This window comes from Capra hircus, chromosome 7, assembly GCF_001704415.2.
Source record: "Capra hircus breed San Clemente chromosome 7, ASM170441v1, whole genome shotgun sequence".
Lineage (NCBI taxonomy): Eukaryota > Metazoa > Chordata > Mammalia > Artiodactyla > Bovidae > Capra > Capra hircus.
Window position 1 is genome coordinate 102853263 of NC_030814.1, and position 23352 is coordinate 102876614.

General features: G+C 50.2%; 1 protein-coding gene across 10 annotated transcripts in view; it reads left to right on the forward strand.

The window, feature by feature from the left end:
* Positions 1 to 23352, forward strand: part of MYO9B (myosin IXB) — a 107316-nt gene that overhangs the window by 57406 nt on the left and 26558 nt on the right. For 4 of the 10 annotated variants that reach the window (XM_018051366.1, XM_018051357.1, XM_018051363.1 and 1 more), the window contains exons 4-16: positions 38 to 100; positions 580 to 679; positions 947 to 1047; positions 3276 to 3405; positions 7090 to 7179; positions 8729 to 8845; positions 9397 to 9531; positions 14152 to 14273; positions 16628 to 16769; positions 17092 to 17296; positions 18644 to 18725; positions 21488 to 21601; positions 22959 to 22998. In XM_018051366.1, coding sequence (XP_017906855.1) covers positions 38 to 100; positions 580 to 679; positions 947 to 1047; positions 3276 to 3405; positions 7090 to 7179; positions 8729 to 8845; positions 9397 to 9531; positions 14152 to 14273; positions 16628 to 16769; positions 17092 to 17296; positions 18644 to 18725; positions 21488 to 21601; positions 22959 to 22998 — 1441 coding nt within the window. Of the gene's footprint in view, positions 1 to 37; positions 101 to 579; positions 680 to 946; positions 1048 to 3275; positions 3406 to 7089; positions 7180 to 8728; positions 8846 to 9396; positions 9532 to 14151; positions 14274 to 16627; positions 16770 to 17091; positions 17297 to 18643; positions 18726 to 19974; positions 20065 to 21487; positions 21602 to 22958; positions 22999 to 23352 lie in introns of all 10 variants that reach the window. The other 6 variants (XM_018051358.1, XM_018051367.1, XM_018051361.1 and 3 more) reach the window with 5 other exon arrangements.

A 23352-nucleotide genomic window follows, 5' to 3' on the forward strand; every position in this document is an offset into this window, starting at 1 on the left:
TGTAACACTTGGTTCTTCTTTTTCTGCTTGATGACAGAGCGGTTGTCGAAAAGTACCTGCTTGAAAAGTCTCGCCTGGTCTCTCAGGAGAAGGATGAGAGGTAGGGGGATATTTCCTTGATGATCCCTGATGTCGCCGTCTTCCCTGTGAAAGAGAAAAGCAGATGTCCTGAGATGGGAGTATCTACAGGAGGCCCTGATGGATCTCCTAGGAGCGTGAGCTTTGCCACCTCCTCCGGCTTGTTTTTGTGCCTCCCTGGGGCTTTTTCCTGGAGTAGGCGCTTGGGTGTCTGCTGAAATGTGGTCAGATTAGCATCATCTCTGGTCCGCCAGTGAGTGAGAGATGCCCACCCTCTGAGGAATCTATTCACTGGAGAAGCTCGTGGTTTGATTTTTGGAGTTTTTTTTTTTTTTTTTTTTTTAAAGATCATAAGAATCGACTTATTGTCTCCAATTTGTACATAATCGAGGTGCTTTTTTCTCCCTGGCCTGGTCTCCAAAGCAATATTAGTAGTGGTTTGAAGAGTAGCTATCGCTCGGCCTCCAAAAACAACTTTTTTCTCCTAATTTTGACCTACAGGAACTACCACGTGTTTTATTATTTGTTACTTGGCGTCAGCGAGGAAGAGCGTCGGGAATTTCAGCTCAAGCAGCCTGAAGATTATTTCTACCTCAACCAGGTAAACAGCCTCGAGCCCCAACCACAAACGCGGCCTGTGTTCCCCACGGGCTGTTTACGCTCTGCCAGGGGGTCAGAGGCCATCCGCCTTGGCCCTCTCCAGCCCCCAAACCAGCTCCAAGGAGGCCCAGAGCGGGGCGGCATAAAGGAGTCCATTCATTTCCTGCCTCCCCCCGGCCCTGCCCCATCGGTTCCAGCCAAAATCATCCTCACACACCACCCTCCCCAGCCCAGAAGTACCCAGAGCACTGCTGACTTTGTTTTTCAGCATAACTTGAAGATCGAGGACGGAGAGGACCTGAAGCACGACTTTGAAAGACTCAAGCAGGCCATGGAGATGGTGGGCTTCCTTCCTGCCACCAAGAAGCAGTAAGTGGGTGGGCCCAGCCAGGCACCTCCCCCTAGCTGGAGGTACCAGTCGCTCGGAGACCTGACCTCCCCCGGTAGGAACCCCGCTAAGGAGAGTAGCCCGAGGAGTGGCAGAGGACTGCCCCCATTAGCCACTGGGAGATGCCAGTTAGAACCACAGGGCAGGACTTCCCTGGGGGTCCAGGGGCTAAGACTGTGCACGCTCCCAGGGCAGGGGCCCCAGTTTGGGGCACTAGATCCCACATGCTGCTACTAACACCAAGTGCAGCCAAGCAAATAAATGAATATTAAAACAAACAAACAAGCCGGGCTTTTCAAAGGTCATTCATCATTTAAAAATCCTTTTCTTTTTTTTTCGACCACACCCTTGCAGCTCGTGAGATCTTAGTTCTCGGACCAGGAATCAAACCTGGGCCCTCAGCAATCAAAGCGTGGAGTTTTAACCACTGGACTACCAGGGAATTCCTCTGTCATTTAAAAATCTTAATTTCTTCATTAACAGACTAGAGATTTTGTTAATTAGCAGAAAAGCTACCCTATCTCAATAGAGGCAGAAAAAAAAAAAATCTAAGAAAAGAAAATTTACTCAGGTATATTTACCCAAAACAAAAAAAAAACCACAAGGCTTTTGCCCAACAACGTGGGTATACTTCACATTACAGAGCCATACGGCTAAAAACGGCCAAGAAAGTGAATTTTATATGATGTGTCTTTGACCACAGTTAAAAATTATTTTAATTCTTCAAAACCACTCAGAGCATTCTCCACACCTTCCCGGGTGACCGCGACACCCAGAGGGGACGCCTCTGCCCAGCATGCTGCCAGGAGGACACCACAGGGCCAACTCCTGTGGACAACCATTGGGCAGCTTTTACTGCCAAGGCACGTACACAACCAAACGTATACACATGCTTGGCCAGCGGCACGCACAGGAACGCACACAGCAGCCTCGTCTGTAACAGTCCCCAACCCCAGGACACCCTCCCAAACGCCCACCAACCAGAGATTAAATAAATCAAGACATTACAGTATATCCCTGCAGGAGTCGGCACACTTTCTGGGCACAGATAGCAAATGTTTTTCAGCTTCATGGGCCACACAATCTCTGTGGCGTGTTCTTTGCATTCTGTTTTCTTCACGACCCTTTAAAAGCTTAAGAACCATCCTCAGCTCAGGTGCTGTGCAGAAAAAGGCCCCAGTTGGCCAGATACCAACCCTGTACAGCAGTGGTTCCCACTGGGGTCCTGCTTGTGCTCCCAGGGGACACTTGGCCTTGCCTGATGACACTTTTGAGTGTCACACTGCAGGTGTAGCCGGAGGGGCCAGGTGGGTAGAAGCCAGGTACTAGCAGTGCCAAGGCTGAGAAGTGGCAGCGTTAAGAATAAAGAACGTGGGAACTTGCCTCGGGAGCCCAGTGGTTAGGACTCCACTGCAAGGGACCCAGTCTCTGTCCCTGATCGGGGAACTGGCATCCCACGCGCCAGGCAGCTTGGCCAGAACAAAAGAAAAGTACATGAGTAAATCTTTTCAAAAAAAAAAAGGAATGAACAGGGCTACATGCAGTAACACACATGACTCCTCCACCTTACACCTTTTCAGCGGCAGGCCCGATATAAGTACACGTGATTTCACCAGAGCCACGTTCACAGATGGCGTTAGATGTCAGGACAGCGGTTCCTCTTTGGAAGCTAGGGAGGGTCCAGGGCCTGAAATGTTGTTCTATTTTTCGGTCTGAGTGTTAGTCACAAGCATCTCTACATTTGGTGACGCTTCATCAAACTCAGCACCTGGGGACGGAATTCCCTGGTGGTCCAGTGGTTAAGACTGCACACTTCAAATGCAGGGAGTACAGGTTCGATCCCTGGTCGGGTGACTAAAATCCCATATGCCTCACAGTGTGGCTGAAAAAGAAAACAGCATCTACACTTGGGAAACTGTGTGCATTTTTTGGGGGAGGGGGGCGTATGCATGTGATGCCTCCATAAGAAAATTTTTAAGCTCTCCCAAACCACCAAAAAAAACAATAGAGCTATGTGCCTCCAAAGTCCTGTTTCACAGAGAGTTGCCAACAGAGGAGTGGTCGTCTTTCGGATATCTCGTGTTCTGACTAGAATGGGTGCTTTTACACATACAGCCCAGGTTGCTGGAAACTTGAGCACAGTTCACTGGAAGCTTCTGCTGTCTCGAGACTGGGGACGTGCCCCAACCTTGGCTCCTTCTCTCCCCAGGATTTTTTCCATCCTCTCGGCCATCTTGTACCTAGGCAACATCAATTACAGGAAGAGAGCCACGGGCCGAGACGAAGGCCTGGAGGTTGGGCCCCCCGAGGCGCTGGACACGCTGTCGCAGCTCCTGAAGGTACTGTCCCTGGGCCTCAGCCACAGTGGCCGCCCACTGAGGCCCAAGCTTCCTGCACTGGCTGAGCCTCTGTCCGCTGCTTCCTCCCCCGCCGTGTCCCTTCCTCATTTCTTTTCTCTTCTTTTTTTCAATCGAGCTATGATTGATTGTACCTTCAGACGGACAGCATACATGATTCAGTATCTGTATCGTCTGTTGCCAGATGGCCACCACAAGAAGGCCAGTTAATGCTTGTCAGCTCAGTGACCGTGGGATTCGTTTCCTCTTGTGATGAGAACGTCCAAGATCTGCTCTCTCGGCAGCTTTCATTTACGCAGTACGGTCATATTAGCCGCAGTCGCCACGCTGCCCACTACATTCTCGAGACAGTTGACGACGAAAAGCTTGTGCCTTTGAGCCCCCTTCACACGTTCACCCCACCCCCCATTCCTGGCAGCCACCAGTCTGCTCTCTGTATCTGTGAGTTTGGGAGGTTTGAGGGGTGTTTTCTTCTTGGTTTTTTTTTTTTAATTCCACATATGAGGGAGATCATACACTACGTCTTTGTCTGACATATCTGTGAACGTAATACCCTCAGGGTCCATCCGCTCCTCATTTCCCTTTTTTTTTGTAATTGAAATATAGGTGATTTACAGTGCTGTGTTACTTTCAGGTGTACAGCAAAATGAGTCAGTTCTGCATCTATTCTTTTCTAGATCCTTTTTCGTTATAGGATGTGGAGCATAGTTCCCTGTGCTGTGTGCTATGCAGTTGATTATTTTATTTATAATAATGTATATGCTTTGAAGCTCAGTAGGTAAAGACTCTGCCTACAATTCGGGAGACCTGGGTTCACTCCCTGGGTTGGGAAGATCCTCTGGAGAAGGAAATGGCAACCCACTCCAGTGTCCTTGCCTGAAAAATCTCATAGACAGAGGAGCCTGGTGGGCTGCACGCAGCCCATGGGGTCGCAAAGAGTCAGGCACGACTGAGCGACTAACGCTTACTTACTTACACTTAACATTTGTATCATTTTTTAAAGATTCTGCATATAAGTGATATCATGTGATATTTGTCTTTTTCTGACTTATTTCACTTAACATAATACCCTCAGGGACCATCCCTTCTTCATCTCCTTTTATTTTTTTAATTGAAATATAGTCATTTTACAATGCTGTGTTGCTTTCAGGTGTAGAACGAAATGACTCAGTTCTATATATATTCTTTTATAAGTTACTACAAGATACTGGGTGTAGTTCCCTGCGCTGTACACTATAGAGTTGATTGTCTGTTTTATATGTGTGTGTATACTTTAATCCCAAGCTCCTAATTGATCCTTCTCTCTGCCCCTTCCCCTTTGATAACCATAAGTTTGTTTTCTATGTCTGTGATGCTGTTTCTGTTTTGTAAATATGTTCATTTGCATCGTTTTTTAAAGAATCCGCGCATAAGCGATGTCACGTGGTATTTGTCTTTCTCTGTCTGACTTACTTCACTTAGTATGAAAATCTCTCGGTCTCTCCTTATTGCTGCAAATGGCATTATTTCTTTCTTTTTCTGGCAGAGTAGCGTTCCATGAACATTCACACCACATTTCCTTTTCCCGTTTTTGCCTGTTGATGGACATTTAGGTTGCTCCGTGTCTTGGCTGCTGTATTAGATACCTGCACATTGGGGTGCAGGTATCTTTCTGACCCATCTTCCTTCTGGGAAGCACCATCTCCCATCTCAGCCCCTCGCTGGAACGGCCCATCAAAGCTTTTTATATATTTGTATAACTGAATCAGTTTGCTGTATATCTGAAACTAACTTAATGTTGTACACGAACTATGATTTTTTTTTTTAAAACCATCATTTGATCAGCAAGGTCGTTTTGTGGTTGGACCATCCCCTTGTCCACTTGGCCTCAACCCCGGGAGCACTGGACAATGTCTGGAGTCATTTGGGGGGTACTAGTGTCATCTGGTGGAGAAGGCAATGGCACCCCACTCCAGTACTCTTGCCTGGGCGGTCCCATGGACAGAGGAGCCTGGTGGGCTGCAGTCCATGGGGTCGCAGAGAGTCAGGTACGACTGAGCGACTTCCCTTTCACTTTTCACTTTCATGCATTGGAGAAGGAAATGGCAACCTACTCCAATGTTCTTGCCTGGAGAATCCCAGGGACGGGGGAGCCTGGTGGGCTGCCGTCTATGGGACTGCCGTCTATGGGGTCGCACAGAGTCGGACACGACTGAAGTGACTTAGCAGCAGCAGCAGCAGCGTCATCTGGTGGGCAGGGGATGCCATTTAACAGAGTGCGCAGGACAGCCCCGACAGCAAAGAAGTAGCATTATTCACTCAGTCATTCCAGCTCTTTGCAACTCCATGGACCATAGCCCGCCAGCCTCTTCTGTCCGTGGAGTTCTCCAGGCACGAATACTGGAGTGGGTTGCCGTTCCCTTCCCCAGGGGATCTTCCCAACCCAGGAATCGAACCTGGGTCTCCCATGTTGCAGGCAGACTCTTTACCACCTGAGCCCCTGGGGAAGCTCAAAGAAGGACCCAGCCCCAAATGCCTGTGATGCCGAAGCTGTTTTCTGAGTGTGTGCCATTTGTGGCTCTTTAAAGTGCGCCTGCGTGCAGGAGCCCCAGCTCCCGTTGTGCTCATGGGAATGAGTGAGTGCGTCTGTCAGGAGACAGAGACAGCTCCCCTGGCCCAACTCTTGGCTCCCCATGGACAGCGCTTGGCAGTCAGGGAGGAGCAGTCTCCTCGCTTCGCCCTTGCACCCAGACCAGGAACCCACTCCAGCAGCGACAGCTATAAACACAGGCAGCGCCTGGGCCAGAGGGCTGCAGTGACACCCAGGCCTGTGTGACCACAGTCTAGGCCATCGAGCAAGCCTGTGGGTGTGAACATTCTGAGGCACACTGGTGTTCCACACACTGTGGGTTGGCAGCCCTGAGGGTGGGCTCTAGGCCCACTTCCTGGCCCAGCTGCCGGGGGTTCCTTCTTCCGCCCTCCTCAGGCCTTGCCTCAGTGACACACGGATCTAGTCAATAAGCTCTCCAGCTTTTCTCTCCTCTTTTTTTTTTTAAGTTTTTATTTATTTATTTTTAATTGAAGCATACAGTTGGCTTGCAGTGTTGTGTTTCTGGTATAAAGTGATTCATGTGTGTGTGTGTGAATATATATCTGCATATGGGCTTCCCTGATGGCTCAGCTGGTAAAGAATCCGCCTGCAACGCAGGAGACCCTGGTTCGATTCCTGGGTCAGGAAGATCCCCTGGAGACGGAATAGGTTACCCACTCCAGTATTTTTGGGGTTACCCTGGTGGCTCAGTAGGTAAAGAATCTGCCTGCAATGTGAGAGACCCAGGTTTGATCCCTGGGTTGGGAAGATCCCCTGGAGGAGGGCATGGCAACCCACTCCAGTATTCTTGCCTGGAGAATCCCCATGGACAGAGGAGCCTGGTGGGCTACAGTCCATGGGGTCACAAAAGAGTCAGACACAACTTAGACTAAACAACAGCAGCAACAACATATATGCATATGTTCCTTTTAAAATTCTTTTCCATTATAGGTTATTACAGGATATTAAAAATAGTTCCCTGTGCTATACAGTGGGACCTTGTTGTTTATATATTTTATATAGATTAAATGTATCTGTTAATCCTAAACTCCTGATTTGTCCCTCCCCACCCCTCTTCCTCCTTGACCTTGAAACAGGTGAAGCGGGAAATCTTAGTGGAAGTTCTGACCAAAAGAAAAACAGTGACCTCCAATGACAAGCTCATCCTTCCCTATAGTCTCAGCGAGGTGAGTGCTGCCCTGGGTTCTCTTGGGGTGCCCAGGCCAAAAACATAGGTGCGCAGGGTGGGGATAGAGAGAGCCTTCAGAAATAGCTGGCATGGTCATTTTCCTGCCCCTCATATGACCTCCTCATGGCTCAAATGGTAAAGAATCCACCTGCCAATGCAGGAGACACAGGAGGCACTGGTTCCATCCCTGGGTCAGAAAGATCCCCTGGAGAAGGATATGGTAGCCCACTCCCATATTCTTGCCTGGGAAATTCCATGGACAGAGGAGCCTGGCAGGCTACAGTCCTTGAGGTCACAAAAGAGTCAGATACAACTGAGCATTTAACAGCACAGTTTGACAGAGGAGAACCTTGGAAGCTCAAACCAGCTTATACAGCTCAAGGGGCAGAGCTAGAACCACGTGTCACAGTCTCTGTGTCGAGCTGTTTGGTGGGCACGCTGGTTCTCACCAGCAGAGGACAGCCACCTGCAGCTTGCAAGCCAAACCCGGCCTACTTCCTGCTTCTGTCAATAAAACTTTATCGGCACTTGACCACGACCATTCATGCACATGGAGGTCTGCCGCAGTGGCAGAGCTGTCCTGCAAAGCTGATCATGCTGACTCAGGGGCCGTTGCCCGAGAAAGCTTGCTGACCCCTGGGTTAGAGCGTGACCTTTACAACCGTTGTGTGGGTCCCTGCGTGTTGATAAGACGCCTCTCTCTAGCCTTTGCCCCACTCTCAATGTTTTCTCTGTGGCATGTTCTTCTTGCGTTTTTACACCTCTAGACTTGCAGGTTGGGGAGCATCAGGAAAGTACCTAGCCCCGGGGGCAGGGGGGTATTTTTAGCTCATGGGAGAAGCTGCTCAAGCATCTAAAATGGATACCTAGATACTTGGAGCCCCTGTGGGCAAAAGGTGCTCAGCCGTGGTATGTGACAGGTGCCACAGGTCACTGGAGCCCACAGCACAGCTGCTCCCTGGGGGCACTGAGCTGAGCGAGGGAGATAAAGGCCAGGTACAGGGCAGCATCCTACACAGCTCCATTTCCACAACACCAGAGGACCCAGTTATCTAGATCTTGATAGCAGGCTGAGTAAGTCCTGTCACAGCTTAGGTCTGAGAGCATACAAAGAAGGAATTTCTTGTAGGTAAATTAGACCCCAGTGAGCCTTTTTTAAAAATTGTAAACATCAATCACTGCTTTTCGGCACACTGTGGCCTGGCCCATGGTGCTCCCAGAACCGCAGGGGTTGAACCCAGCCCAAGCTCCTGGTTTATTCTCCCACAGCGCCCTCCCTGAGCCCATGTGCCCACCCCAGCAGTCCCCAGGGTCCTCTGAGGAGCAGGCCGTCCCATGAGAAAGACTTGGCCAGACCCCAGGCTGCCAGGTCAGAGCTTCATGCTCTGGTGTGCAAGGGCATCCGAGTGGACAGGACAGCAGGCAAAGTGAGGAGGGGAGGTATCAGAGGAGCTGAGTGTTTCAAGTCACCACCTTGACCTCCCCGTGCACAGACCTCGGGGTCACACCTCGGCAAGGTGTGACCCCCCAAAACTCTGTGCCCACAGGCCATCACCGCCCGTGACTCCATGGCCAAGTCACTGTACAGCGCGCTGTTCGATTGGATTGTGCTGCGGATCAACCACGCTCTCCTCAACAAGAAGGACATGGAGGAGTCTGTCTCGGTGAGGGCCACACCTCCTCGGCTGGCAACCTGTGACCCTGGCTGCAGTCGGTCAGGCGTGAGGCCGGTTTCTCCCCTCAGCAGCCCCAGGGAACCAACAGGATGCGGTTCTCGGGGCCCAGTGCAGAGAAAACAGGGGACTCTGGGACTTTCCTGTTGGCCCAGCGGTTAAGACTCTCTGCTCGCACTGCAGGGGGCATGGGTTCCATCCCTGGCTGGGGAACTAAGATCCTGCAGGCCACACAGTGCAGCCCCAAACAGAAGTCAGAAACACAGGGCTCTGTTTAATATTACAGGTTGTATCTACTCAGTGTTATGTGCCAGCCTGGATGGGAGGGGGGTTGAGGAGAGAAGAGTAGAGGTGTATGTGTGGCTGAGTCCCTTCGCTGTTCACTTGAAACTATCACATTGTTAATTGGCTGTACCCCAATACAAAATAAAAACTTTAAAGTTTGCAAAAAAAATATTACAGGTTCTAAGACCCTTAGCATCAGACAGGTCGCTCCCAAGGGAGTACTCACCAGTAATAACCATTCTCACGATCTCCCCCAGTGCCTGTCTATCGGAGTCCTCGACATCTTTGGGTTTGAAGACTTTGAGAGGAACAGTTTTGAGCAGTTCTGCATCAACTACGCCAACGAGCAGCTCCAGTATTACTTCAACCAGCACATTTTCAAGCTAGAGCAGGTAAGGAAATACCGGCTTATTCACCCATCCAGTCCTAGGAGGAAGGGAATGAGCCAGAACCGGGATCCCCCTGGGGACCTGATTTGTCATCAAACCCGCCCCAGAATTTTTCTCTGCAAAAAAGGGAGAGTCCGGGAACATTCCCACCCAGCCCCAGATGAGGCAAAAGGCAGGGGTATTTGACGCCACAGGTCGGTGTTGTACTTTCTGTCTGCTCAGACGTGAAAGTTGATTCAATGGGAGACAAGCTGAGTTGCCTTGTAAGGATTTGCTTCAGTCAACAATGAAGATATCCCATGTTATAGGTGTTTTCACTTCAAAATAACCAGCCTTCTTTACCCAAGTATTGTCCTTCCTATGATGGATTCTGACGAAAGAAAGCTGATGGGTTTATACACATGTATATGTGAGAGAGCGAGTGTTAGTCCTTCAGTCTTGCCTGACTCCTCAGGACCCCATGGACTGTAGCCCACCAGGCTCTTCTGTCCATAGAATTCTCCAGGCAAGAATACTAGAGTGGGTTGCCATGCCCTCCTCCAGGGGATCTTCCCAACCCAGAGATCGAACCCAGGTCTCCTGCAGTGCAGGTGGATTCTTTACTGTCTGAGCCACCAAAGAAGCCCCTATATTTAGCTAATACTTAGCTAATTTTATTATTATGTCTCTTAGCTGAAACTCACATTTCTCACTTGGAATGTGGCTGGTCCAAATTGAGTTGAATAGGAAGAGATAGCGGATTGCAAGGACCTAGCGCAGGGGAAGAAAGGCATTTGGGGGACTTCCCTGGCAGTCCAGTGGTTAAGACTCCACGCTTCCTGGGCAGCCCGGAGGGGAGGGGCGTTGGGGGAAGAATGGATACATGCGTATGTATGGCTGAGTCCCTCTGCTGTGCACCTGAAATTATCACAACATTGTTAATCTGCTGTATTCCAATAAGATAAAAAGTTGTGTTTTTTGTTTAGTAAATAAAGATAATTTCCATAATCATTAAAAAAAAAATCCACCTTCCTCTGCACGGAGTTCAGTTGTTCAGTCGTGTCCAACTCTTTGTGACCCCCACGGACTGCAGCACGCCAGGCTTCCCTGTCCGTCACCAACTCCTGAAGCTTGCTCAAACTCATGTCCGTTGAATCTGTGATACCATCCAACCATCTCATCCTCTGTCATCCCCTTCTCCTCCTGCCTTCAATCTTTCCCAGCATCAGCGTCTTTTCTAGTGAGTCAGTTCTTCATATCAGGTGGCCAAAGTATTGGAGTTTCAGCTTCAGCATCAGTCCTTCCAATGAATATTCAGGACTGATTTCCTTTATGATTGACTGGTTTGATCTCCTTGCAGTCCAAGGGACTCTCGAGAGTCTTCTCCAACACCACAGTTCAGAAGCATTAATTCTTTGGTGCTCAGCTTTCTTTATGATCCAACTCTCATGTCCATACGTGACTACTGGACAAGCCATAGCTTTGACTAGATAGAACTTTGTTGGCAAGGCAGTGTCTCTGCTTTTTAAAATGCTGTCTAGGTTAGTCATAGCTTCTCTTCCAAGAAGCAAGCATCTTTTAATTTCATGGCTGCAGGCACCATTTGTAGTGAATTGGGAGCCCCCCAAAATAAAAGTCTGTCACTGTTTTCATTGTTTCCCCATCTGTTTGCCTTGAAGTGATGGGAATGGATCCCGTGATCTTAGTCTTCTGAATGTTGAGTTTTAAGCCAACTTTTTCACTCTCCTCTTTCACTTTTCATCAAGAGGCTCTTTAGTTCTTCTTCAATTTCTGCCATAAGGATGGTGTCATCTGTGTATCTGAGATTATTGGTATTTCTCCCGGCAATCTTGATTCCGGCTTGTGCTTCATCCATCCTGGCTTTTCACATGATATACTCTGTATATAAGTTAAATAAGCAGGGTGACACTATACAACCTTAACATACTCCTTTCCCTGTTTGGAGCCAGTCTGTTGTTCCATGTCCAGTTCTAACTGTTGCTTCTTGACCTGCATACAGATTTCTTGGGAGGCAGATAAGGTGGTCTGGTATTCCCATCTCTTTAAGAATTTTCCACAGTTTATTGTGGTCCACACAGTCAAAGGCTTTGTTGTAGTCAAAAAAGCAAAGCTAGATGTTTTTTCTGGAACTCTTGCTTTTTTGATGATCCAACGAGTGTTGGCAATTTGATCTCTGGCTCCTCTGCCTTTTCTAAATCTAGCCTGAGTATCTGGAAGTTCACAATTCATATACTGTTGAAGGCTGGCTTAGAGAATTTTGAGCATTACTTTGCTAGTGTGTGAAATGTGTGCAATTGTGTGGTAGTTTGAACATTCTTTGACATTGCCTTTTTTTTGGAATTGAAATGAAAACGCTTTTTCCAGCCCTGTGGCCACTGCTGAGTTTTCCAAATTTGTTGGCATATTGAGTGCATCACTTTAACAGCCTCATCATTTAGGATTTGAAATAGCTCAACTAGAATTCCATCACCTCCACTAGCTTTGTTTGTAGTGATGCTTCCCAAGGCCCACTTGACTTCTCATTCCAGGATGCCTGGCTGTAGGTGAGTGATCACACCATTGTGATTCTCTGGGTCATGAAGATCTTTTTGTATAGTTCTTCTGTGTATTCTTGCCATGTCTTCTTAATATCTGCTTCTGTTAGGTCCATACCATTTCTGTCCTTTATTGTGCCCATCTTTGCATGAAATGTTTCCTTGGTATCACTAATTTTCTTGAAGAGATCTCTCGTCTTTCCCATTCTGTTGTTTTCCTCTTATTTCTTTGCACTGATTACTGAGGAAGGCTTTCTTATCTCTCTGTGCTATTCTTTGGAATTCTGCATTCATATGGGTGTATCTTTCCTTTCCTCCTTTGCCTTTCGCTTCTCTTCTTTTCTCAGCTATCTGTAAGGCCTCCTCAGACAACCATTTTGCGTTTTTGCATTTCTTTTTCTCAGGGATGGTCTTGATCCCTGCCTCCTGTACAATGTCATGAACCTCTGTCCATAGTTCTTCAGGCACTCTCTCAGATTTCATCCCTTGAATCTATTTGTCACTTCCACTGAAAGGGATTTGATTTAGGTCATACCTGAATGGTCTCGTGGTTCTCCCTACTTTCTTCAATTTAAGTGTTCGTCTTGCAATAAGGAGTTCGTGGTCTGAGCCACCGTCAGCTCCCCTGTAGTGAGCACGAGTTCTAGCCCCGGTCCAGGACCTGAGATCCTGCATGCCACACTGCATGGCCAGAAAATAAAATTCTTAAAAAAGGCATTTTTGTCTCGTTTGTAAAGGGCCATGTTTGTAATTTTTTATGTCAGTTAAATCACATGTCATGATGTTGACATACATCAGACACCTTGGGTGTTTTGGGTTAAATTAACTGTATTGTTTAAGTTAACTTTGCCTGCTTTCTTTTCACATTTTTAAACATGGCTGTTAGAAAGTTCAAAGTGACATGGGTCTCTCACACTATATGATTGTTGGGACATTCATATAAGAGCAGGGGCTGCCCAAAATTACTGGCACATGGCCACACCCCTTTGTCAACACAGCATCTGTCTCCTTTCATGCTACAAGAGCAAAGCTGAGTCATGCAGACCCCATCTAACTCATAAAGCCTAATATATTTACCATCTGGCTCTTTACAAAGAAAGTTTGCTGACCCCTGGGTGATTTTAAGCATGATTTTTAAGCACTCTGGTGTGATACAGTAAGTCCCCTACATCATGAGCGAGTTCTGTTCTGATAGTACTTTCGTAAGTCAACCAAAGTTAGCCTAGGCACCTAATTGGGTTTTCCAGGTGGTGCTGTGGTAATCTCCCTGCCAGTGCAGGAGAGATGCAAGTTCTATCCCTGGGTTGGGATGATCCCCTGGAGGAGGAAATGGCAACCCACTCCAGTTTTCTTGCCTAGAAAATCCCATAGACAAAGGAGCCTGGTGGGGGCTATAGTCCATCGGGTTACCAAGAGTCAGATACAACTGAGCGACTGAGCGTGCACACACACACACACAGTTAAAGCATAAACCTGTACTGTTACAGGTTTAGAATAATTTTCACACAGATAATACATAAAAAAAGAAATGCAAAAAGGAAGAAAATATCCTTAATCTTCTAGTACTTTGAAAAGTAGTACAGTACAACAGCTGGCATACAGGGCCTGGCGCGGAGTGAACTGGCAAGAAGCGTTACTGACTGGAGGAGGGAGAGGAGGTGGGAGAGGATAGAACTGAAGATTGTCAGCAACAGAAGGCAGAGGGCAAGCTGCACAACCACTTACAGAGGATGCGTGCAGGTGGTAGTGTACACCAGACACGTGAGCTCACTCCCACGATCGGACATGTGAACGCACAGTCACATCTTTGACAGTTCACCACCTGAAGGTTCGTATGTAGAGGACTTCTGGAAGATCTTTGAGAACATGCGTTCCTGTTCCCTGTTGCTAATGGCTTATTTCTCAAATGATGTTATGTATTTATTGATATATTTCTATTGCTACATTAATACGCATTCTATGTTATTTGCACATTTATATATTAATATGTATGTGCATGCATAAAGTATTTTTACGTAGGACGTGTGCTGCGTAGATGTTACTGTGTCCATGAAACGATGAGCGTAACAGATGCCCTTGAACCCCGCAGGAGGAGTACCAGAGCGAAGGGATCTCTTGGCACACCATCGACTACACAGACAACGTGGGCTGCATCCACCTGATCAGCAAGAAGCCCACCGGCCTCTTCTATCTGCTGGACGAAGAGAGCAAGTGAGTGTCCCTGCATCCGGTTCTGCAGCCCCAGGGCCTTACTCGAATCCATTCCATCCCAGGAACTTTCAGGTTGCTCAGATTCATGTGGCTGCAAATCCTGACCCCACATTTGCTATTCACCAGAGAAATATTAACACTCACAAGAGCTGTGAACTCAGGGACACACCCTCGCCCTCCCAGGAGTCTTTGGGAAAGACTTGTGGGACCTGAATCTAGAAGCCGGTCACAGGACTGGTGCAGCCTTGCAAAAGGCAAGGAGTGGAATCAGGGCCCCGGATATGAGATTCTCCACCAAGCCGGCCAGCCCTCGTCCACAAGACATGATGAAGGCTGGAGAGGGTCACTCTTGAGCTGCTTTGTGCTTGGTCACTCAGCCAGAGTTCCTGAAGTCGCAGGACAGCCTAAAACAGCAGAAATTTATTCTCTCACAGTTCTGGAGACCAAAAGCGCAAAATCAGCCTTGATGGGCCAAAACCAAGGTGTGGGAGGGCCACCCTCCCTCCGAGGAGGAGACTTCTTTGCGTCTTCCACCTTCCGGGGCTTCAGGTGTTCCTGGCTTCTGGCTGCGTGACTCCAGTCCCTGCCTCTGTAGTCACATCATCTTTGTCCTGCTTCACCTCCTCTTCCTGTAAAGACTCCAGCCTATCAGATTAGTACCCCCTCTAATGACCTCATCTTTTTAGGGGAGAGTGGGGACCGCGTCATACAGTTTATGAGATCGTAGTTCCCCAACTGTGGATTGAACGTGAGCCCTCGGCTGTGAAAGTACCGAGTCTTAACCACTGGAGTGCCAGTAAAGCCCCCCTAAAGAGCTCATCTTGACTTGACTGCGTCCAAGGCCACATTCGCAGGTTCAGTGTGCCAGGGCGTAGACATGTTTTGGGGGTTTTGGGTTTCTTTTAACTGTCGGGTCCTAGCTGCAGATTTGAGGTCTTCGTCGCATCCTGTGGGGTCTTTGGTTGAGGTGCACAGACTCTCGAGTTGTGGCTCCAGGGCTCAGTAGTTGCGGCACGTAGACTGCGTTGTTCCTTGGCACATGGGATCTTAGTTCCCAGTCCAGGGATGGAACCTGCATCTCCTGCATTGCATGGTGGATCCTTATCCACTGGAAAGTCTTTTTATCAACAACTTTTATCAGGCCCCTCATTTGCTGCCAACGTCCCCTCAAGCCTGGGGTAAATAGGGCTCACCAACTGCCTCAAGCTGAGTCCCATCCAGGACAGACACATCCATTCTAGGCCAGAATCCAGGGAGGAGATGTTCAGATAAGGGAAGGAGCAGGGCACTTGGAAGGGTTAATTGTCCCTCCCAGCGAACTCCTCAGAGCCAAATCTGGGAAAGGCGTGCAAGGCAGGGCCAGGCTGAGCCTGGTCGGATTCGTCTTTGTGTAAAATCTTGCTATTTTAGGGGACCTCTCTGGCAGTCCAGTGGTTAAGACTCTGCGCTTCCAATGCAGGGGCACAGGTTCAATCCCTGGTTGGGGAGCTAAGATCCCGCGTGCTTTGGGACATGGCCAAAAAATAAATAAAAATGGACGTCAAAAAAAAGAAAGTCCATGGTGAGCAAAAAAAAAAAAAAAAAATCAAGATTTAAAACAATAAAATCTGATTGTTTTAGTTCATCATGATTTTAGAGGGGCTTGGGGGGCATCAAATTGGATTTTCTGAAATAGCGTGTGAAGATGTTGCTTATTTCCACAGCTGAGTGAATGGGCCTCTTGCTCTCCACACCCTGCCCCTGGCAGTGATGTGCCCCTGGCAATGTGTGCCTCATAGCGACAGGGTCTCCCCCTCTATGCCCTGTTAAGCCATGAAACCCGGGCATCAGGGGTTCAGAGGCATACCTTGCTGCCCAAGTTTGCAGTGAGGCAGGGCGCAGGCTGGATGCCAAAGCTGGCTGCGGCGTTTCCTTCCTGGGAGGCCAAAATAGCCAGATACAGCGGCTCCCTTAGTCAAGCCTCGCTCACCTCCCTGTTTCATCCAAATCCCAGTCCCTGCCTCTAACAGGGAGCATGGGCAAGACCCACTGCAAGAACAGCACCCAGCTACAGATGCACCTGAGACCAGAAGTCACCCCTGCCCTGGGATTATTCCAGGAACTGCCCGTGATGGGCCCCGGTCACGATCTTGCCTGGACCAGACTTTCACATGGGCCGGGGCGACTGGGGTGCCCTGCCTGTTTCAAGTGTGCTCCCCAGCCCTGAGGGCATCACTTTGCCCTCAGCCTCGTGCCCGGGCCACCGCAGCCCGAGCACCCGCCCGCCTCCTCCGCAGAAGGCCTGTGACCTGCCAATACAGAGCAGGTGACTGGCTGCAGTTCCTGCCGTTAAAGGTCTCCCGTGCTCTTCCCAGCTTTCCGCATGCCACGAGCCAGACTCTGCTGGCCAAGTTCAAACAGCAGCACGAGGACAACAGGTACTTCCTCGGCACCCCCGTCATGGAGCCGGCCTTCATCATCCAGCACTTTGCAGGGAAGGTGAAATATCAGATCAAGGTGCGTAGCCATCTGTCACCACTGTCAATCAAGTTGCGCTCCGCTCAGGGGATGGGAATGGGACCCCTGGGTACCGGGGAGGTCCTTTCCTTCGGGCGCTTGCTCTGTGCCCCCTCTTTATTGCTTTTGCTTGGCAAGGCTCCAGGGCGCTCAGACCCAGTGTCAAACCCCTGGCCCTGCTTTCGAGGCCCCCATGGGCAGGAACCCCCTCTCTGTCGTGGAGATGGGTCCCACTCCCCACCCAGCCTTTCCTGAGCTGACCCCAGGGCCTCAGCCAACACTAGCAAGGGACCACCCTTCTTACCCATCGTCCCCACGCCAGGACTTCCGAGAGAAGAACATGGACTACATGAGGCCAGACATCGTGGCCCTCCTGCGGGGCAGTGACAGCTCGTACGTGCGGGAGCTCATCGGCATGGACCCCGTGGCCGTGTTCCGCTGGGCGGTGCTCCGGGCTGCCATCCAGGCCATGGCTGTGCTCCGGGAGGCTGGGCGCCTGCGGGCCGAGAGAGCTGAAAAGGCTGCAGGTAGGAGGCTCCCTGTGTCACTGTCGAGGAGGAGGTGCTCAAAGTCCATTGCAGAGTGTAAAATTTCATCACATCTAGCACATCCCTGAGGTTGTGCAACTGGCACTTCTGTCTTGTTCCCCAAACTTTTTTTTTCTTTCACACTAGTGATAAAGAACCTGCCTGCCAGTACAGGAGATGTAAGAGATATGGGGTCAGTCCCTGGGTTGGGTAGGTCCCCCGGAGGTCCCCCGGAGGAGGGCGTGGCAACCCACTCCAATATTCTTGCCTGGAGAATCCCATGGACAGAGGAGCCTGGCAGCCTACAGTCCATGTGGTCACAGAGTCATCCACACTGAGGCAACTTAGCAGACAATAGTTCATTACAAGATACTGGCTGTAGTTCCCAGTGCTATATAGGAGGGCTTTGTGGTTTATTTCCTATAGAACAGTTTGTATTTGCTAATCCCAAACTCCTAATTTATTCCTCTCCCCATCCTTTCCCTTCAATAACCATAGGTTTGTTTTCTCTGTCTGTGAGTCTGTTTAGTATATCAGTTCATCTGTGTTATTTTTTCTGATGCCACATGTAGGTGATAGTATATCGGTTCATTTGTGTTATTTTTTCTGATGCCACATGTAGGTGATACCATATAAAATCTGTCTTTATTTGGCATAACTGCGTTTGGTATGATCGCCTTTAGGCCCACCCATGTAGCTGCAAACAGCATTGTTGCCTTCTTTTTTATGGCTGAGTCATGTTTCATTGTATAGTTATACCCTGTCTTCCCTATCCATCCATCTGCTGATAGATATTTAGGTTGCTTTCATGTCTTGGGTATCGTAAATTAGCCCCCAAGCCTTTTGATCTTGCAAAACAGAAGATTTGTAGCGGGATACATAATTTAACCTGCTCATCCTCACAAGGCAAGAAGGTGTGTTCCTGTTTTTCTGTGAGAACAGCCTGACACCCAGAAGGGCTGAGTGACTCTCCCAGGATCGCTCAGCTCCAGATACCAGCCCCAGGGTTCCATTTTAGGAAGGGTGGCATGTCGGTTAAAGGAGGATTGAAAGGTTAAAGCCACTACATTGAGACGGTACCATTTGGGCCAGACAGGGTGGGCAGGGTGGGCTGGCCATGGGGGCGGGCAGCATGTGCAAAGGTCCTGGGGCATCTGTTTTAGGAAATAGATGGTGCTATTTGGGGAGGAAATGGAACATTTCATGGTTCCCTGTTGTACCCAAATTTGAGTGTCAGCGCCCCCCCCCCCGCCCCCTCCCTTTTTTTTTTAAATCGGGTTGAAGTTAAGGAGCCCTTCAGCTCCAAGCAGCACTCACCTCAAAACGTCATGTGCTCTGTCTCCCCAGCAGGTCTGGACAGCTCTGGTGCCCAAGGTCACCTGGGAGAACTACAGAAAGGAGCCAGCACCCCATCAGAAAAACTGTACCGGTGAGCGAGAACTTGATTTGTCCCAGCCGGAGCCTGTAGGCAGCGGCCTTGTTTAAAACGGTGCCAGAAACCCGACACCCTGAACCCAGGTCAGGGTTGACCTGAATAAGGAACCCGGCAACCGCTTGAATCAGAAACACCCAGACGCAGCGGCATCTGGTGGCCGCATTTCTGCACACAGAGAGGCCAACCTTGTGCATCATCTGTTTGGGGGGATGTGGGCGGCTTAGTTTACAAAGGATCCTTTTCAGGGCCGGTTGCGACCGTTGGCGGGCGGGGCCGAAAGGCTGCTGGTCTCGCAGAGCAGCAAGCTTGATGTAAGAGCGCTTCCTCCCTTAGCCTGACCAGGATGTCCCAAACCCCGGTCTGCTAAGTTACTTTACTCTCAGTCAGAAACACAGATGCGTTGTTGCCTCTAAGATGACATGGGGGTGTTCTGTGGCTGCCTAGTGATGGTCAGGGTTCCTCCAGATACCCCAGTTGGTACTGAGTGTAAAAGTGAGCAAGCCTGTGCTTCTAGGAAGGCAGGGTATGAAAGGTCATGCTCGATAGCCATCTGAGGCCATGGCAAAGCCAGGGCAGGGACCCTTCAGGCAGCTTGCGAGAGCCAAGCCAGGCAGACTACACTGAGAAGGGACTAGTTGGACCAGACAAGGCAAGCAGTGTGTGCTGACCTGGGGGACAGCTGGTGCGAAGGCCCCGGGGCAGCAGAGTCCCCAAGCTCTTTCTTAAGACTCAGCAAAATTCCCAAGGAGCCAGCCCCTAAATTTTGAAACATGACAAAGTCATTTTGTTTTTTGAGCACTTTGTAAGAAAACCCCCTTCAAGAGGTTCATGAAAGCTTATGTGTGGAGTTAGAGATAGCTCCTAGGTAAGTGATCCTGTGCCATTTGTCTGAAGGCAGTGTGTCATTTTCCTCCTTTTAAAAAGATACATTTTGACTTTTTTTCTTCTAATTGAAGGATAATTGCTTTACAGTATTGTATTGGTTTCTGCCAAACATCAACACAAATCAGCCATAGGTATACTTGTGTCCCCTCCCTCTTGATAAAAAGATGATTGTTTTTCTTTTTTTTTTAAAGATGCATTTGTAAATCAGCTTTTTCACCCCAAAGAAGGTGAAAAAGAAAAACACTGCCCCATATTTCAGAGTGGCCCCTGACCCACTCGGTCTCCCCAGGGCCTGGCCCTGGGGCTACAGGTCTCACCCGCAAAAGCACATTTAGTTTATACAGATTCTCCCTTTCAGCTGCTCAATGCTAGATTTCTCATTTGACGGCTCTGAGGAGTTCGATATTAACGCTTTTGAAGACATCATTGCTTTCTATGAAAGCAAGAAGTAAGTAGAAGCAAGGGCCTTGGAACCCGAGACCAGGGAGGCACGCCCTGAGAAGCCATCATCCCAAGGCGCTCAGCACAGCGTTCAGAGCCAGAATAGAGGGGGTCAGCCAGCCAGGGGGCACTCTCGCCAGATTTGGCCTAATCGGGGGTGTGGGCTGAAGCCAGGGGCTTCGTCATCGTAGGGAGCAGGCGCTGCACTGGCCGCTCAGGGTGCAGAGGTGACATGTGGCCCCTCTGTTTTCTTTGCTTGGTGCCTCCCTGGAGGGTGAGGGAGCAGAGGTGAGTGCGGCCATCCGGCCCTGGGCATGGTGCATGGAGCACAGGCAAGGGGCTGCCGCTCGGGGTCTTCCCAGGCCAACTGCTCAGGGCTTAAACATGTATTCGGGTAACTGCAATGAAGAAGTGTTTTTTTAATCTTTTTATTTACTTAACTGTACCAGTTCTTAGTTGCAACATGTGGGAGCTAGTTCCTTGACCAGGGATCAAACCTGGACCCCTTGCATTGGGAGCGTGGAGTCTTAGTCCCTGGACCACCAGGGAAGTCCCTTGGAATGAGGAAATTTTTTTAAAAAGAGACAGACTCCCAGATCATCCTGCAGTCATCACGCCCTCATTTCTAGACATTCTGCCCTAGACGTTTGTTATCAAGACATTGTTCGCGAATGTCCCGTTTTCAGCGCATTCGATTTTTGTCCCTCAGCCATTGTCATTCTTACCTAAAATGTACGCTCAGCCCTAAACCCATGGTGACTGAACAGAACACAGTTAATAAGATTGAATTCTGGGGGTAAATATCTTCAGCTAGAGCTTCACCCTTGGGCCTCTGCCAGGCCACGCTGTGGTGGGGCCGTCCTGGGTGCTGCAAGGAGTGGGGCAGCCTCCCTGGCCCCCACCTCCAGAAGCCAGTCAAGCCCCCACCCCAGTCGGAACAGCCAAGCACTACCCCAGTTATAACCCCTGTGTGAGTTCCACTTCATTCCTCCCAAGGCATTTCTCGAAGCCGACAGGAGGCAGACAGGGAGCCACAGAAGCATCACGAGAAGCCCACCCACTGCTCCCCACAGAGCCCTCCCAGGCCTCCTGTTCTCAGTGACCCCTGGGTGCTTCTTATAGACTCCCACAGGCTCAAACACGAGGCCTTTCCCAGTGATCTGAGAGGCCAGGTTGCAAATTCCGTTCAGCCCCACGTGTCTCCAGCCCCTCCCTAACCACCGGAGGAGGGCGGCGCCTCCTTGGGGTGGCCGAACCCTGACTTCTCCATGCAGGAGGGAGTGGCAGCAGCCTTCAGACCTTCCCCAGGTTGCATGTTTTGGCTCCAGTGGCCTGGAGACGGTCCCGACCGTGCCAGGGACCCTGAGGTGGCGGGCCCACTGCTCTAACTCCATCTTCTCTCTGTCACTGCACCCCCTCCCCTCCCCCAGCGATTTGCATGACCAAATCATCCGGAGTATCAAAGGATTGCCCTGGCAGGGTGACGACCCCCGTAAGCTTCTCCAGTCCCTCAATCGGCTCCAGAAACCCCGCACCTTCATCCCGTGAGTCCCCCCCAAGGTTGTGGGCACCCCTTCTCCCCCACAAGTGCAACGAGCGCCTCCCCGCCCCAGACACCCCCCCGCCCCCGCCTCCAGGGGCTTCCCGTGACATTGGATGAGCCGCTGCCCGTGCCGCGCTGTCTTGTGGTCCTGTCCTCACGCCGCCGTCGCTAAGTGGCCCTCGGCATACTCCCGCCCTAGTGTCTGCACCCCGACCCGAATCCTCGTCAGCCCCCCAGTGTCCAGCACAGCTTCCCAGCAATGCTCCTGCCACGAAGCAGCTGATTTTCTTCCCCCAAACCTGCCGAGCAGGGCTCGCTTCCCCCCACCCCAGCCTTTGTCACTATGAGCTTATAAAGAAGCCTCAGAGGCAGGGTGTGCAATCTTGAGGACCTCTGCGCATCCCATGACCCTGCTTTGTGGGTGTGATGCAGTAGAAAGGGCCAGAAGCCACGCAGATGAGATTTGGACCCCGCCTCATCACTGTTTGACCTGAGTGCTGTGAGCATTCACCTTCTGTCTGCAAAGCAGGGGTGACAGTTTCCATACCCTCCTACCCAGCAGGCAGCCACCTCAACCAGTGGGCACCAGCAGCTGCTTAGGGCTCAGGACACCGAGAACAAAGCTTGTGCCTGCAGTGATGGTGTTTGCAAAGTCATTTTTATGATGCCTCGTTCCGCCCCACGGGGACAAACATGAAACGACGCAAAGAGCCTCGGAGCCAAGCCTCTGGCAGATCCGCAGGGAACCATTTCCTCAGTGGGTCTTAGAAACTGCCCAGGCTGCAATTTTTTAAAAAATCTTTTCTTGTCTGCAAGATTCCATAAAGTGTCTACGAATGTGTGGGTGCTCCCCGCTCCCTCGGCCAAAAAGATCAGCTTTCGTTTTTTAACCTTCTGCCAGTTCAAGTCCATAAGGCACCCATACACCCAGGCCCTATCTCAGTTCTTTGAGAGACAGACCCCTGACCTGGCCACGAGGGCAGGGGCTCCAGAAGGGTCTTCAGACCGTTTTGATGGTTCCCAACACCTAGCAAGTAGAGCTGGGACACCTGGTAGGCTCAGAGCTGCATGGGGCCCCTCGAAGCCCCCTTTGGGACGTCTCACTGTCATTCTGTGAGATCCACCAGATCCCCCCAGACACCCAGGGGCCCCTGCCACCTCAGGGGCAGCCGCTGGCCCGGTGAGGCGGGTGTGCACGGTCCTGGCGAGGCGGCGGCCTCGTTGCACTTGTGCCTCCGGACTCTGTCGCTCTCTCTGTTCTAGCTCCATCTAACCCGCAAGGCGTGGCTTGCTGAACTAACCCAGAGCCAGACACTGTGTTCCTTCTGTTCACAAAACCATTTTTAATATTTTGACAGGAAAAATAAAGGTATCAAACAAAAGCAGATCATTCCAAAGGTAAACACACACAATACCGCCCAACACCGCCTCACGAGCAGCTGGCTCGCGTCCTGTTTCCAGAAAGTGGGTTGGGGTGGGGGCTTTTACCTTCTCGAGCTTCTCTAATTCCTTCTCTTTCCTTCCCTCTCCCCTTTCCCCTCTGAAAAACTATCTCCTGTTGAATTGACACAGAGGGGTCTTTGTTTGGGTTTTCTAGAAGCAGGGCCTGTGATGTGGTCTTGGCACAAGTGGTGTACAGCGGGGAACTCCCAGGGGAAACCTGAGGTCGGGGAGGGCAGGAAGTGGGCTCAGCCGGATCCCAGGGAACCCAGGAGTGGCAGCCGTACCACAGAGCTTATCTCACCAAGAGGC